Source organism: Poeciliopsis prolifica, unplaced genomic scaffold (genome assembly GCF_027474105.1).
Source record: "Poeciliopsis prolifica strain line A6 unplaced genomic scaffold, Auburn_PproV2 SCAFFOLD068, whole genome shotgun sequence".
In the NCBI taxonomy this organism is placed as follows: Eukaryota; Metazoa; Chordata; class Actinopteri; order Cyprinodontiformes; family Poeciliidae; genus Poeciliopsis; species Poeciliopsis prolifica.
In genome coordinates, this window is record NW_026562443.1 from 174,414 (window position 1) to 190,704 (window position 16,291).

General features: G+C 38.3%; 1 protein-coding gene across 1 annotated transcript in view; it reads left to right on the forward strand.

The window, feature by feature from the left end:
* The first annotated feature begins 295 nt into the window (after window positions 1-295).
* Window positions 296-16,291, forward strand: part of stxbp1b (syntaxin binding protein 1b) — a 32,612-nt gene continuing 16,616 nt past the window's right edge. The window contains exons 1-6 of the mRNA XM_055020545.1: window positions 296-395; window positions 11,112-11,161; window positions 11,266-11,347; window positions 11,827-11,903; window positions 12,109-12,187; window positions 14,919-15,022. Coding sequence (XP_054876520.1) covers window positions 359-395; window positions 11,112-11,161; window positions 11,266-11,347; window positions 11,827-11,903; window positions 12,109-12,187; window positions 14,919-15,022 — 429 coding nt within the window. The 5' untranslated portion in view covers window positions 296-358. The remainder of the gene's footprint in view (window positions 396-11,111; window positions 11,162-11,265; window positions 11,348-11,826; window positions 11,904-12,108; window positions 12,188-14,918; window positions 15,023-16,291) is intronic.

Sequence of the window (16,291 nt, forward strand, 5' to 3'; positions counted from 1 at the left end):
CAGCAGCCACTTAACTCGCGCTGTCTGTCTGATTCTAATACTTTTGCAAGATAACATCTTGGCAGGCAGTTATATTAGTCGTTTACCAATTAACCTCAGATAAAAAGCTAAAGTGATAAACCACACAAAATGACACTTAAAAGCATCCATCATGTTAAACCTTATTTTCAACCTTTTAGAAAAGCATTTCTTTAGGTGTGATAAGAAATTATTTTCTGATTCAGTCCAGTCTAGCATGCTATTGAATGACAATATAATCGTTGGCCCGGCTTTTAATTTGGAACGGAAGCCTGTTGTGTCCAGATAAGCGCTGCAGCAGTCGGAGCTGTTCGCAAGTGCAGAGCGGACAGGACGCATCATGGCACCGCTTGGACTGAAAGCCATTGTTGGAGAAAGTAAGAACAATTTTATTATCTTCATTTTTAGAAATACATGTCGGCCATGTGACAAAGAACAACTGAGTTTTGTCTCTGACGTTAAGTACAGTCAGTGTGTCCCACTGTGAGTGGATGTTGTGAGGAGCGCCGGGAGACAGTCTAGAAGTGTGCGGATAATTATCGATAAAACGTCATCTGTTGACATATGTTTTTGTGTTCCCTGAGCTGTTTTTGCCCCTGATGCCCTTAATGCCTATTTCAGCCAGTTTCTTCGGGTTCACGGAACTGTAGCATACACGGAACCCTTATTCTGGTGTTTGTTGGAAAAATAGGCGCATGGATACTTTGGTGGATGTAAATCCTGCCTCTCTAATCTTTATCTGTGGGATTAACTGTTGTGACAGCATTTCAGAGGAAGAGAACAGTGGAAGGAAGATCAAATTCAGTCAAACCCCAAAACAGATTAAAAAGTCTGTCTCATTATTACTCAAATCCATTTCACTTTGTTTTAAAATAAAACCCCACAGATGGGTTAGTGTTCATTCACTCTTTGATTCAGTCTTGAATCAATGAAAAAGTAGTGACACAATATTAAACATTTGGATTTTTCTATAAATCAGTTACGAGATAAAACACATCCTTTAAATTCTAATGCAAATTAGTTTCAGTTTATTGTATGTAGTGTGCAACAAACTGAAGTAGCATTTTTTTTGGATCTATAACACATAAATATATAGGTACAAAATTGTATTTAATTGAAAATAGTAAGTTGACTTCAATCAGTTTGTTACGTCCACCAGGCTTTTTTGGTGGAGTAATATTAAAATAAATCACACAAGAATTTTCTGACTTCAAGATATTGAGAATTTATTAAATTACGTTAAAGAAAACCTTAAATGGAATACCTGAAATGAGAAACCAAATTCGATTAATGAAAATCCATAAATAACCAAAAACAAGCAAAAGCCAAAACAAGCCTAACAAAAAACAACTATAAGATACAAACTAAACCAAATGGGGTTCTGAGGAGAGAAAGTTTCCTGTGTCCTGCATGCATCGAAGCTTCAAAGCAGCAAAGGACCAATTAACTACTACACTTGCAGAAGGCCTGTGTCCAGAACCCAGCAAGAAAAAAGGACAGAGATCTACTTGAGCTGCAACAAGTTTTAATCACTCACTTTTAGTAAGTTTACTTGGCATTTGTGGTTGTAAAATCTGTCCAACTCACTCCACTCGAGTTGGAATAATTAAGAAAAAGTACTTTTTTAATAATTGTGTTTGTTTCAGTGCTTTGCCTCAATACTGCATGCATGCTTTATTTGATTTTTTTATTTTTTGGAGTAATTTATTTGATCTGACACCTGATAAAGATATAATGGTGGAGTTTCTGTGAACAGGACCACATTCACACAGCAGAACATCAGAACAAGCCTCCATGTATCATTTTATCTTAAGCTGGGTTACAGTCAACTTACAATGTTTGTTTTTTTTTGCTCTGTTATTTTTGGGGCCTGGGATAAGGGGTGCTGAAGGGGGGCATTAATACAGTTAGAAAACAAGTGCAATTCATTGCGTTCATACCCCCACCCAAAAAACAAGACTGAATTCATCTTCACTGTATACACCAGAACAGTTTAAAGCAATTCCACTCATATCTACTGTTTACACACTAGCCCTGTAGATGGAAAGTAAAAATAGAAAAATGTGTAAAAATAAGAAGTCTGACTTTCACTGGTGTGTTTATATGATTAAAACATCTTTATTCATTCAGTGAAGTAAGAAGCCAGAAACCTGTACTCAAGTCAGAGTAGTACTTCAAAACAATATCACTCAAGTGGAAGTAAAAAGTACACTGCAGTAAAAATTCCCCAGAAGTACATTTGGAATGTTATGTGTTTGTTTCCATCTTTCTACTGTGACTTGTCGATGTGCATCTGGGCAAAACACTTATCCCTAAGTTGGTACTGACTTATAGATTTATTAATTTGTGGACACTAATGAGCATAACTGAGTGAATGTGTCAGTAAGTGTAAAAATATGGTCAAAAGTGTCACATAAATTCAGTCCAATTAGCATTTAAATGTAATTGAGTAAATGTGAGTATATATCCCAACTTTGCTGAGAACTTTAATGCTATTCACACCCTCAATCTTTAAAGATATTTAAGGACAATTTATTATAATCATTTTTTCTGCTGGTTATACTATATTTGGTTGAGTATTTGTGGGTTGAATTTTATGGCTACAGAAATGAACATTGAACTAGTTCATGTTTATGAATTGTCAAATTAAGTTCATACCTTTAAAAATGAACTCAGTGGCATTTATTTATTCTTTTCTCTGATGTATTATTCATATAAATATAGTATTGTATATGCACCACAGTTAGCTGAAAAGCACAGATTTCCGCTCAACCAAGTCTACAGATAGAAGGATCCACCTTGTAATTTAACAAAAAAATATGATGTAAGATATATTTTGCAAAAGCCTGTTAATGGAAAAGGTAATGTAATTAATCATAAACATAACTAAGTTAAGCTAAATATATTAACCTGTCAGTTTGGTTGGACAAATAAGATGATTTGAAAAACATTTGAAGAAAAATTAGGAATATATTTTCTTACACGAAGAGTTTATAAATCTTTCAGATTTATGAAAGAAATTATTTTGTCATCCAGGTTTCTCTGTCGTTGAAATATGTTGCTTTTCACACTCGTCTGAGGTGGTATTCATGTCCAGAAAATACAGACAAATTTCCAGTTTTATGTTTTCATAGATAAAGTATAGGTTTCAGAGATCTCATAACTGGGCTTTAAAGAATCTATGTTCAATATAACATAGTTCAGTTCATGCTTGATCAGTTTAGATTTTGATTACCAGTAATAGAGGGTAAATGTAAAGTACAGGCTTCATGAGACAGACATTCCAATCTAATAAGGTTTCAAGTCAGATGACACAGTTTGCAGAAAACCCATCACAGATTTAGCTGGTGTATGTGTGGGGGCATGGCTGAACATTCAAATCAAGAAAAGCATCTTCAGTGTGAATATTAAAGCATGTATGCATAAGGTGCGCACTAAAAGAGCTTTTTAAAATATAAAAGCAGTGAGTCACAGACCTGAAAAATTCATAAATATGTGAACCTAAAAGTTTCCTCCTGGGAGTTCCTGGGCTCTCTCCGTGGACCTTATTGAAAATCATAAAAGTTGAACTAATCAGAACTAAAATAATCACCTTAGAATAAAATCTTACTTTTGCTTGTATGCCCAATAGTCCTGCACATCATGTTATGCATTCATATCACATGTGATACATAGATATGCTGGGACAGTCATTACATTTTAGTAAAGCCGAAGTTACTGCATTTTTATATTCATAGTGTCTCCCTATTGGATGACTAGTGTCCTGTGTTTTTTTGTGTGTGCGTAAACTAGAGCCAGTCTGTTTACAAGTGACGGCACCCACTAATACAGAAAGAGAACAGAAATAGAGGCAGGGAGTGGTAAGAGGATTGGGAGCAGATTAGTGGAGCGATTGCAGCAGATCCCTCCTACCGAGTCTCTTCATTCTCTATTTGACAGATTGGACTTACACAGTGTTGGAAACGCTTGCATTGACTACAGTTGGAGAAAGACTTTCAGTGTCTGTGTCAGCACTGAGGTGTGAGAGTCGTTGCTTAGCACAGTTAAAGACTGCCACAGTTAGGATTGCTTATTCAGTTTCTGCTTTGGAGGTCCGGCTGTCGAAGAATTCAAAGTTTTGTTGGCCAAACACTGTAAATGTAAACATGGTATAAAATCAAAAATTTAACTTGACAGCAAGTTCTCATCAAATTACTATCAACCCTCACTTTCAGTAAGTTATTTTGGAGTTTGTGGTTGAAAAGTCTCTCTAACTTACTAACCCACTTAAGCTGGTGATTTGATAATTGTGGGTTTTTTTTCTGTGTTGGAAAGTACTTTGACTCAATGATGCATGCATCCAAGTACAAATCCTTGACTTGAGTTTTTTTTTTTCTTTTTTGGAGCCAGTAATTTATCTCATTTGACTCATGATAGAGAGACTAATCCCATCGTTTCTATGAACAGGAGCACATTCACCCAGGGGAACATTAGAGCAAGTCAATGTATCAATTCATCTTAAGCTAAGCTGTTAGCACTATGCTAACTTTAGTTGCTTACAGTAACAAGCTCAGATGTTAGCAAGTCTGTGCTTGTTAAAGACAGGACAACCACTGTGTGTTGACCTATGCTTAGTTGACTGATATCACCAGTCAACTAATTTAATGTTTTTTCCTGCCCATTAATACAATTATTTGCATTTTTTTTTACATGCAGACATCCCAAACCTTTGTATTGTGTTTCTGATACACCTGTAAATCTGACACACACACACTCCTACCACTTCCTCCACTGACTCAACACTCACTTCCTTCACCAGAAGAAGATGTTTTGATTTTTAACAAAACATTTATTTACAATAAATAAACAATTTTACAATATTCCTCTGACATTCATTTTAAGAAACACATTATAATAAAATATTGTTAAAAAATAATTCATTATTCTCTGAAATGATGCACAAAGCTTCGTTAGATCCCCATAATTCTACAAACCCCTGCACATTCCCAGTGGCCCTGTGGAAAGCAAACTCCAACCTCAGCCTCGCCTTGATGTTTACCTTGCACAGAGCCACAGCATCAACTTGAGGTCCAGTCTGCATCTTGTCTTTACGAGTTATGTATATTGCTAGTTTCGCCTCGGCTAATAAATAATTTAAAAGCCGTGACTTAAAACTAGTCGCTTTACTGTGCCTTACACCGTTAATAAATAATGCACTGGTAAAACTCATTTTAAAAAGGCTAAAAACGGTTGATAAAAAACTAAAAAAGACAGTTAAACGTGTGCAATCTATAAAAACATGAAAAACACTCTCAGACGATTTGCAAAATGGACACTCATTGATAAACCCAGAACTAATCACTGATAAAAACGCGTTAGTGGCTATAGCACCGTGGAGTATTCTCCACTGGAGGTCGCCAATCCTTTTCTTGTTCGGCGATTTCTATAGTGTCCTCCAGTGGATTAGTTCTCCTTTCAGTTTTTCAGTCCATACACTGATGTCCCTCTTTCGGAGTGTTCTCTTATTTACGATTTTCACACAATTCTTGTATAATGTCTTTGAAGTCACTTTGAGTCTATGGTCTATGGTCTTTAGCAGAGGACCACTGTCCTCTTCAAAGTCTGGGCTCAGAAGAACTTTCGGAAAGGGGTCTGTTTCCTTTGGCAGACATTTCCCTTCCTCGTATGCATGCAACAGCCTCTTTTCCTCTCCAGTCAGTCTTATTTTTATTTTTAACAGGACACGTTCCATCATTCTTTTGGACTTTACTTTCATTGCGGCAGCAACCTCCTGGGCATCGCTAAAGTCCGCTCCAGTCGCTCGGATCAGCCTCTTTAAGGTTACTATTCCGGCTCCAGACAGCGCTTCCGCTAGTCCCAGGAAAGTGTCCTCTCCAACATCCAGCCTTGCTCCGTACACCAGAGATTCTTCTAGAAGCCAATGCAGAGAATCAGCCGTTTCCACTCTGCACAATTTAAAAAGATCCCGATTTAAAAACGCTCTGACAAAATTGCGGAAATCCCCTTAACCTTAAAAGACTAAAATTTGTTAAAAACAAAGCAGCATCTAACCCCAAGGAATTCACGCGTCTCAGAATGCAGCTGGCTACATCCTTCCACACAGGAGATCCTATCAGGTCCTTTTGTAGGAATTGTATCCTAAACACCACAACTCTACTAGCCAGGTGGACAAGGCCCTGGCCCCCCTCTTCTCTAGGTAAAAACAATACCGACTGTAGCACCCAGTGACGATTATTCCAGAAAAAATTTACCATTTCCGTTTGAATTTTTGCCAACAGTCCTGATGGTAGGTCTAAAACAATGAGCTTGTGCCATAGCTGCGATGCGACCAGATTATTGAGCACCAACACTCTTCCTCTGTACGACATTTTTCCATCCAACCATTTTCATTTTGCGAGCTTATTTGTTATTTTTTGCTCTAGGTTTTCCCAGTTTTTTTCCACAACCTTTTTCTCGCCTAAATACACTCCTAAATATTTTAGGCCGTCTTTCCTCCAGTTCATTTCTTTGGGGAGAGCAGGGAGTCCGTCGGGCCACTCGCCAACGGCCAGGGCTTCGCACTTTCCCCAGTTTACTTTGGCAGCAGACAGCAAGGAGAACTTTCTTATGATCTCTGTTAAAATACTGACATCTCTTTGATCCTTAATAAAAACCACGAGATCGTCAGCGCAGGCAGATAAAACTATTTTGTCTTTAAAACCAGGTAAAACCAAGCCATGAATCTCTGATCGCATTTTCTTTAAGAGGGGTTTCAGGGAGAGTGCGTAGAGCATCCCCGAAAGCGCGCAGCCCTGTCGGACGCCTCTACACACTCTAAAAGGAGCACACAGGCTACCATTGATCTTCAGCACACTCTCAATGTCACTGTACAATACCTGGATCTTGGCAATAAGATCCTCACTGAACCCAAACCTCCTCATTACTTTCCAGAGGAAGTCGTGTTCAACGCGGTCAAAAGCCTTTTCTTGATCTAATGCAATCAAGCCCGTCTGTAAACCCAATGAACCGGAGACTTCCAAAATGTCCCGAATTAGATAGACATTATCTACCATGGACCTGCCGGGGACGCAGTAGGTCTGATCCCGGTGGATGACCTGCTCCATGGCTTTTCCTAATCTCGTGGTCAGGGTCTTTGAGAGGATTTTGTAATCCGTGCAGAGGATGGACATGGGGCGCCAGTTCTTGATCTCCTGTATGTTGCCCTACTTGGGCAGCAGAGCAATGACTGCCCTGCGACAGGATAAGGGGAGCGAACCGGTGGCCAGACTCCTGTTATACACTTCAAGCATGTCTTGGGCCAGAAGATCCCAGTAGGCCTTGAAAAACTCCACTGTGAGCCCATCAACTCCTGGGGACTTCTGGCCCTGCATGCTCTGGAGGGCTGTGTGGAGCTCTTGTATGCCCAGCAGGCGCTCCAGATCGGTATTGATCTCCGTAGAGACCTGAGGTAGTTCTTCGCTGAACTCCTCCATCATTCTCTTATTCTCTTCATATTCGCCCTGGAACAGAGAACGATAAAACTCCACAGCCCTCCTCCTTATCTGCCCCGGTTTGCTCAAATGTTGCCCCGTGTCCGATAATAGGGAGTGGATCATCTTCCTCTGACCCTGTTAACTCTCTAGGCCAAAGAAAAAGCTACAGGGAGCATCCATCTCTGTGATATCCTGCATCTGGGACCTGACCAACGCGCCTTGAACTTTACTCTCCAGCAGGTTGGCTAAAGTTAGCCTTTTAGATTTGAGAGCTTCAAAATACTCTCGATTTCCTGTGGTGTCACTAAGCCGCTCCAAATCCACTATACTCATCTCCAGATCTCTGATAGATCCGACAATGTCACGAGTAACATTAACAGTGTGCTGTTGACTCAGCAGTTTAATTTGGACCTTTCCATAATCCCACCACTGTTTGACTGAACTAAAATCAGCCTTTGTTTCTCTAAAACCGGTCCAAAAATAAGTTAAAATCTCTTTAAAACTTTGATCGTAGGTTAATGCAGAATTAAAATGCCAATACGCACTTCTCGGTAAAATGTTTCTAATAAAAACAGTCCCTAAAAGTAATGAATGGTCTGTGAAGGCCACAGGTATGATCTGACATGTTTTAAACACATTAAAATGATGCTTAAAACAATAAAAACGATCTAAACGAGCTAAAGAGATTTTACCTTCCTTGATGTGGGACCATGTAAACTGCCTGGAGCATGCGTGCATCCTCCTCCATACATCCACCAGACCGTGAGACGCAACCAGCTGCTTCAAGACGCGTTGGGCCATCGGATGAGGCTCTGTGTGATTTCAATCTAAAAACTCATTCTCTGTGCAATTAAAATCACCGCCTATAAAAACATAATCCTCAGTCCCGCAATCTCCCAACCGTTTCCCAATTTTTTCATAAAAACGCTTCTTCTCTGCATTGGCTATCGGAGCATAGATGTTGATTAAAACCATATTAAAAAGCTCAAATTTTGTCTTTATTAAAAGACATCGCCCTTGTACGACGTGCTCAGTTTCTATGCTAAGTGGGGTAAAAGCTTTAGAAAAAACAAATCCTACCCCTGCATTCTTTGAGGTACCGTGACTCAAAACTATTTCACCCCTCCATTCCTTGACCCAGTCTGATTCCGTCGTTTGATCACTGTGTTTATTGTATAAACAAAACATCAATTCTTTTCTGGTTAATCATATGATAAACTAATGCCTTTTCTCAGCCTCCCTTGCCCCGTTAAGATTTAAAGATGCAATCTTAAACAAATTCATTATGAGTAAAAGGTTAAAAACTAAATACAAAAAACAATCCATGAGTGATTTTAAAAAACAAAACTATTACCGGTATGCATCATTAAAACTGTTTTCTAACTTTCGTCATTATTTTCTTTAACCTGTAAACTTCTGTGTCTGTGAACCCTGACACTTCTTTTTGTTTAACATAATATCTTGCTGAAGAAAAAAATATTCTTAAGTCAGGAAAAAAACTATTTTTAAACCCCTCATTCTTTTCGTTTCTTTCATGAACGTTCTAAAAGTTTCTACTGGGTATCTTGGTTCTGTATTACCTTGTGACACCGAGATCCCGCTGGTGTCAGAGAACCAACTCTCTTCATCACTACTCTCAGACATTTCTTTTCTCTCTCCAGTTATTTTGCTAGCCTGCCTACCGGCCTGTTCTACAGTCACCATGTTTTTTCTTTTGCTCCGTCTCCTTGCCGGAGTGCACACTTCCAAGTCCATTTCCTCCTCTGCTTCACCCTTTTCCTTTTCTGCTCCACTTGCTGTAACTGATTTTTCACTATTTTTTTCTGTCATCTTTTCATCCACCTGTCCCTCTCCTCTCTCTCCCTTCTCTCCATACATTAGATTTTCCATATTCTCATTCACTCCTTCCTCCTGCCCTCCCTGTACATCCCTACTCTCCCCTTCTACATTCTCACCTCCACCACTAGTCAACCCATCACCACAAACCACCGTGCTCTCATTCTCTCTCACACACACACTCCTACTGCCTCCCTCCACTGACTCAGCACTCACTTCCTCCACCACTTCCCCATCTGCCCTCTCTTCCCTTGCTGCCGTTGAAACCGCATCAGCGGGCTCTTCCCCGTCACCCCAGCATCAGCACTTTCTTTATCTCCAGCAGCCTCGCTGCTCGTTTCTCTCTCTCCTGCAGCAGTAGTAGGCTTCTGCTTCTCGGAACCTGGATTAGCTTGTTCCGTCTTTTCAGGGCACATTTTAATTACATGTCCCTCTTTCCCGCAACCGAAGCACCTCATTTGTCCCGATCTTGCAAATAACACATAATCAAAATCATCAATCCTAACGTTTAGTCTTATGTTCAATTCCTTTTTTTTCTTATTCAATATCATAAACAGTTGTCTCCTGTGGGAGACAACATGTTTCAGCAAGGGTAATTTACAACCAGACAGAATCTTTTTAATCGGTGACACAACTTTTCCGTGTCTCTTACCAAAAAATCATCACTTATAAAAGGAGGAACGTTAGATAAACACACCCTAGTGCTCGGTAAAGTGAGAGGTGACACCTGTAAAAATAAACCATTAACTGATACACCCTTCTCCACCACTTGTTGTGCGTGCTCCACTTTCTCAACAAACAAAACCACTGCCCTATTCATTCGTGCTGCTGACCTGATGTTCCAGTGCCCAATTAACTCACACACCGACAAACAAACTTCCTCCACGCTGCACGGAGAGCCGGCACCCACCTTGATGCCGTTCTTCCGTGTCAGCGTGGAGAAAAGCCCACCACCGACAACACCCACCATTGTTGCCGTCAGACGCCGGCAAGCCAGGCACGCCCGACGGCCACACCCCAAACAAACGAACAAAAAAACCCTTAAAACGTGACAAAACTAAACACAAGAAAAACAATTAAACAAGTAAACTAAACAACCAGTGGGGAAAAAAACAGTAAGAAAAAGCCAAAAGATAAAGAAAACCACTCGCTCTCGCACTCTCTTCCTCCGCTCTTCCACTCACGTCCTCCCCTCACCGGAAGAAGAAGAAGAGGAAGATTTGGAAAGACTCACACCTGTCTAGATTGTCTGTAGAGATCAGAGACAGGATGGTTTTGAGAAACAAATCTGGAAAAAGATCCAGAAACATTTTGTTGAGCATGCAATGGCTGTGGGCAGGAAGGATCTCTGGACTGAAGACATTCTGTTCTATGACAGTCTCAGGGCTGTCCATAATTTTCTTGGATTTATGAAGAGTCCTGTTTTGCACAATCATTTCCTGAGGTTCTAGTGAACTGGTCTTCATTATGAACTTCTGGACCTGCACCTGTCTCTGAAACTTTTCACCTCATCCAACCTTCTTTGATCACACTACAATCAGCCTTACAGCCAGAACCATACGAGGCATTTATGATAAACTTGACACAAGCACAAGGTTTCATGAAATGGCTCTGAATATGTTTTGATACATTTTTTATTTATTTATAATCTTGTCTTGAAGCTCTGCATTTGACCATAAAAAGCTGTGAAAATGTTTTTAATTTTTTTGCAAATGATGTTGATTAATGTGGGTTCAACATTAAACTCTTACTGCTGTTTTCACCTTTTGTCTCTTGACTTTACAGAGATAATGAACAATGTGATTAAGAAGGCAAGAGAAAAAGGAAAATGGAAGGTATTTGTGCTGCTCTGATCACCTTTTTCGTCAAATACTATTCTTCAGTCTGACCTCAAGTGAAACGCGAATCTTCCTCTGTGCCATGTGGAACTATGCTGTAGGTGCTGGTGGTGGACAAGCTGAGCATGAGGATGATTTCATCCTGCTGTAAGATGACAGATATCATGTCAGAGGGAATCACCAGTAAGCTCCGTCTGATTCTATATCAGCTGTGAAATCAATTCTGCTTCATTTAAACTATTCAAAGCTTTATTCAGTTCACACTTTTTTGACAATGATACTATGTAATGAGTGTTGTTTCTTAGTAATTTGGGACTTTAATGATTTAGTTTTTCATGAACAGTTTTTTTCTGTGTGGAATTTGCATACAACAAATAACTTAAAAGATCTTTAAAAACAATAATTGGATGCCAGGATATAAAGTTATCTTTGCTTATCGCCTATCCCCACAGGATGGGCTTTTACTGCCCCTCTTTGACTTGACTATGATGATCAATAAACCATTATTTCAGTGCTTTATGCTGAACCATAAGGCCTGCTTGCAGATTGTAGTATATTACTGTATCATAATAAATGTTGGATAGAATAGTTTAAATAAGATCAATACATACAGTTATAGATTTGAGTGACAAGGCTTAACCTTTACTGACTGTGCTCTTCAGTTGTGGAAGACATAAACAAGCGGCGGGAGCCTCTGCCCAGCATGGAGGCCATCTACTTAATCACACCATCAGATGAGGTAAATAATTCAGGATTAGTTAATTATTGAAAGTCTAATCTTTATGTTTATCAAAGATTAGAAGATACCTGTCAACTTACTGTTTGAGTTCATACAAGTATGTTTATATGAAATCCAACTAACTTCTTTTTATATCGATGAGCTGCCTGTTCCCAGAACAGTTTGGACAGTTTGGAAGGTGTCACATAATTTTGTGTTGTTTTAGTCTGTTGAGGGTCTGATTGAAGACTTCAGAGACCCTCAGGCTCCGAGGTACCGAGCAGCTCACGTCTTCTTCACTGACAGTGAGTTGATTTAACCTTCTCAAAATACAAATTGTTTCCGTTTCATCTGGTGTGGTAAATGTTTGGCTGAGAGTCTTTAGTTATAACTATAGTTCTTGTATATTATGTTGTTGAAGGACTGTAAAAAAAGATACATTTTGATACATCCTAAAGCTTCATTGTGGCACATGAGCAGGAGCACACAATCAAACACAGAAGCCTACATTCAGGAGGGATATTTGTGACCGGTGAACTTCTGCGTTGTGTGTGTGGTGATCAGACAAACCACAAAGCATCAAGTCTGGGTTTGGAGGCAGTCTCCATTTATAGATCTGTCAATCGGGAGATATTAGCATTAGCAACATAGAATGTGTTCCAGTTCTCCAGCCCAATCTATACAACATAACAATGTTATAAAGGCGTAATAACTCAAATGAAAATATTCAAACAAATATAATAACACAGATGGAAAAATAAACATTTGAAGAATATGAATGAAAGGGTTCCAATGGACCACAAAACTTGCCTCTCCCCAGTGGAACGAATGACAAAAGGGAAGAGGAAATGAATAATTTAACATTTATAACAGTCCTGGAGGACCCTGAACAAGAGAAGAAGAAAGTAAGGTGGAGCTGGAGGACCAAACCCCCCATAACAGAGACAGAAGAACACAAGAACAGCCAGATGCAAACTGACAAATACATTAAAGAAAATATTTTTGTGTAAATATATAACTATTAATATAGACCTAGTTACATATTGGAAAAAAAAATGTATTTGATCTCCATTGCAACATCAAGTGAAAAAAAATGTATTTGGAATTAAGAGAGAAATATAGAAATGAGTTGATTAAAATATATAAAAAATTGTCATCCTCTTTCACTTATACTGCCCACTGTGTGGAGACATTAACACACTCGACCCCAGAACAGAACCCGCCTTCTTTATCAGACTGTTGAGCTTTTTTAGGTGTAGAGATGACGCTCTCAACAACAGACTTACAGAAAATCTGCAGCATTTTGCTGCAAACCTTGAAGGATCTTAGCTTCTTCAAGAAGTCCAGTCTGCTCTGTCCTTCTTATAAATGATTTCAAAGTTGTGAGTGGAGTCCAGTCTGTTGTCCAGGCGAACACAGAGGCATTTACCTTCCTTGACCACCTCCACTTTTTCTCCCATGATGGAAGTAGGGTTTGATCTAACCCTGCTTTTTCTGAAATCAACAATCATCTCCTTAGTTGTTTTTTATTTTTTTTACATTCAAGATGAGTTTCCATACCATGCCACAAAGCAGTCCACCAGTTCTCTGTACTCAACCTCTTGTCCATTTCTGATACACCTGACAACTACAAAGTCATCTGAGTTTTTTTCAGAAGGTCAAAGCGACATAGCACGCAGCTACAGAGCTACATAGCACATAGCTACATAGCATGGTGAAATAGAGTTTAATCATTGTAACTACAGTTTTTCACCTTCCGCCTTGTGCTGAATGTCTGACGTGTACAACTAATATGGCTTGATTTGATTACTATACATTTGTTTCTTTATCAGTTATTTCTCTAATAACCTTATCACTGCAATGGTCTATTAAAGGCCTTCCTGTCTCTAATAGCCCATTCAGTAACAGAGTCTGTATTTTCTAACACATAATGTTAAAATAACAATAATACCTTACTAAAAACCACAACGAATTAGTCGTATTTTAATGCAAGGTCATAAAATTAAAATGGACCAACACAGACTGATAAGGAAATTGAGTCATGGACAAAACTAATTGATTTCCAATTGGTGTGATCATTAACTGAACAAAAAAGAATCTAGTCTTAACTAAGCCTGGCTGGTTGCCTGGTCTGGTGCAAGCGAGCTTCACACAATAAATCTCCATGGTAACCTATGTGTTACCGCTTTGGTGAAACTAAATTGAGGATCAATTAAGGAGGATATCTGGAAAATTGCAGTTTAATCCACTGTCCTGGTTTTGTGAAACAGCCCTGTGGATGACACTATCTGTTGTTAATTGATTTTGCTGATAAAACAAATTATTGATAAAAGAAAATTGATCAAATAAAATATTGGTAAATTCTGCATAACAGCAGTATTAATATCAGATATCCAGCTTGGCCAAATTTTTCATATTTGAGCATCCCCAGCAATTTTCTGTAATTTAGAAAATTAACCTATAAGAATAAAAGCTGACATTTTAAGTTAACCTGGACAAAAATTACAAAAAAAATCTAAAATAATATTAAATTCAATAATAAACAGCAAATTAAGAATAAAGAAAAAACATTTGTGAAGTAAAAAAATGTTTATTCTCCAGTCAATTTAAGGATGCTTATTGATCCACTGAAAAACGATAAAAACCTGGACATTGTCATAAATCAGTGAAATACCTTCAGATCAAATTTGAAATTTAGACATTATTCTGCTAGCACTTAGATTTCATCAAAAACTCATTGGCAGAAGTGGGAGCATTGCACAACACAAATAATCACCCGACCGGAACACGGTGCACTAAATAATAAAGCATAATTTAACAAAGCTTCAAGGCAGATAATTTGCCTGGAGGAATTTTAATGATTGAGATATTCAAATCATTCGAGGAATCATTGCAACCCTAATTTATTTGCGTACATTCTCTTTTTATATTCTAATACAAATATAACTTAATTAGATATCAAGAAAATAAATCAATAAAGCAAATCTTTCTCAAAATGTAGGCGAGAATAACTGATTGAAATGTGATACTTTGCAGCGATCCCAGACTCCCTGTTTGGATTACTGACCAAATCCCGCGCCTCCAAAGCCATGAAGGCTTTGACTGAGATCCACATAGCCTTCCTGCCCTATGAGTCTCAGGTAAGACAAAGGCAAGACTGGGATGTGCAATGGCAGGTGAAAATTCATCCACATTATCATTAATGATCATTAATGATACAGGATGCTATGAGAATAGGACTTGCAGAACAGTTCAGGTTCTACAAGTACATATGTTTAGTACATATTTTGGAGCTCTAATTATGTGCACAGTTGTGCTGGAGATGATGTGTAACATGCTATCTGTTTTGTTTTGGGAACATTCTTTCAAATTAGGCTTATTGTCATGCAGAATTTTAATATAATGTATCAGTAAAAGATAGTGACTGTGGAAATGATTGGTTGTCAGAAGATAAAATTAGAATAGTTATTGCCCTGCTGAGTCAGAGTGATTGTCTGATGTGTTGTTAAATTTAGTTTGACTTGCCCTAACATACTACCGTGCGTTACGGATGTGTTGAGGAGGAGTAAAAATTACACTGTAAAACCCAATTTCCCTTTTTCTTACTTAAAAGATGTTATTTATACTCATTTCAGCTAAACAGTAAGAGTAACTTATAAATTGAGTTGAATAGATTCAAAACTAACAGTTTGATTTTCTGACTCATTTGCAATAAGTACACATATGCTTATCATTTATTTTGAGTATTGTTGCTTTGAACTGTTCAAGTTGTGACCCCTGTGATGAATGACAGTTTTCCCTGGACTTGTCAGCCATTAGAGGAAAGTTTCAACAAAATATTTTAGCAACTTCAGTGTGAAAATTACAAGGTAAGCATTTTTTCTTTGTTTACATAGAACTTGAATGTGATTTCATTGAACTATTTTGCTAATATGCAGAAAAATGGGCCGTGCTAGCCCAGCTGCCAACTGGCATTGCTTAAAGTCAGCCTTGTATAAATTTAAAATATAGCGATTGGCGGCTTATTTGGGGAAATAGTAATTCAAAGCTACATAGCACACAGCATCATGATAAAATAGAGTTTAATCATTGTAACTACAGTTTTTCACCCAGCATATGATGGAATATTTTTTTCATGTTTTTTGCTAATTCGCCTCAGCTCTACTTCTAATTTTACTGGACTACCTACCAGTCAGCATGTATGTGTATCCTCCTCAGCTGATTGGACTTTACACAAAGAAAACTGGAAGAGCTGATGAAAATATGGACAATCTTTATACAAAATAGGTACTCAAAACACTTTCACAGTATTGTTAGCATTATATTTCCAAATTTCATGTTTTTTTTTTTTTATATTCTTTAAGGACAAAACCCACATACATGCAAAAAGAGGAGCATCCCTGGCTGAC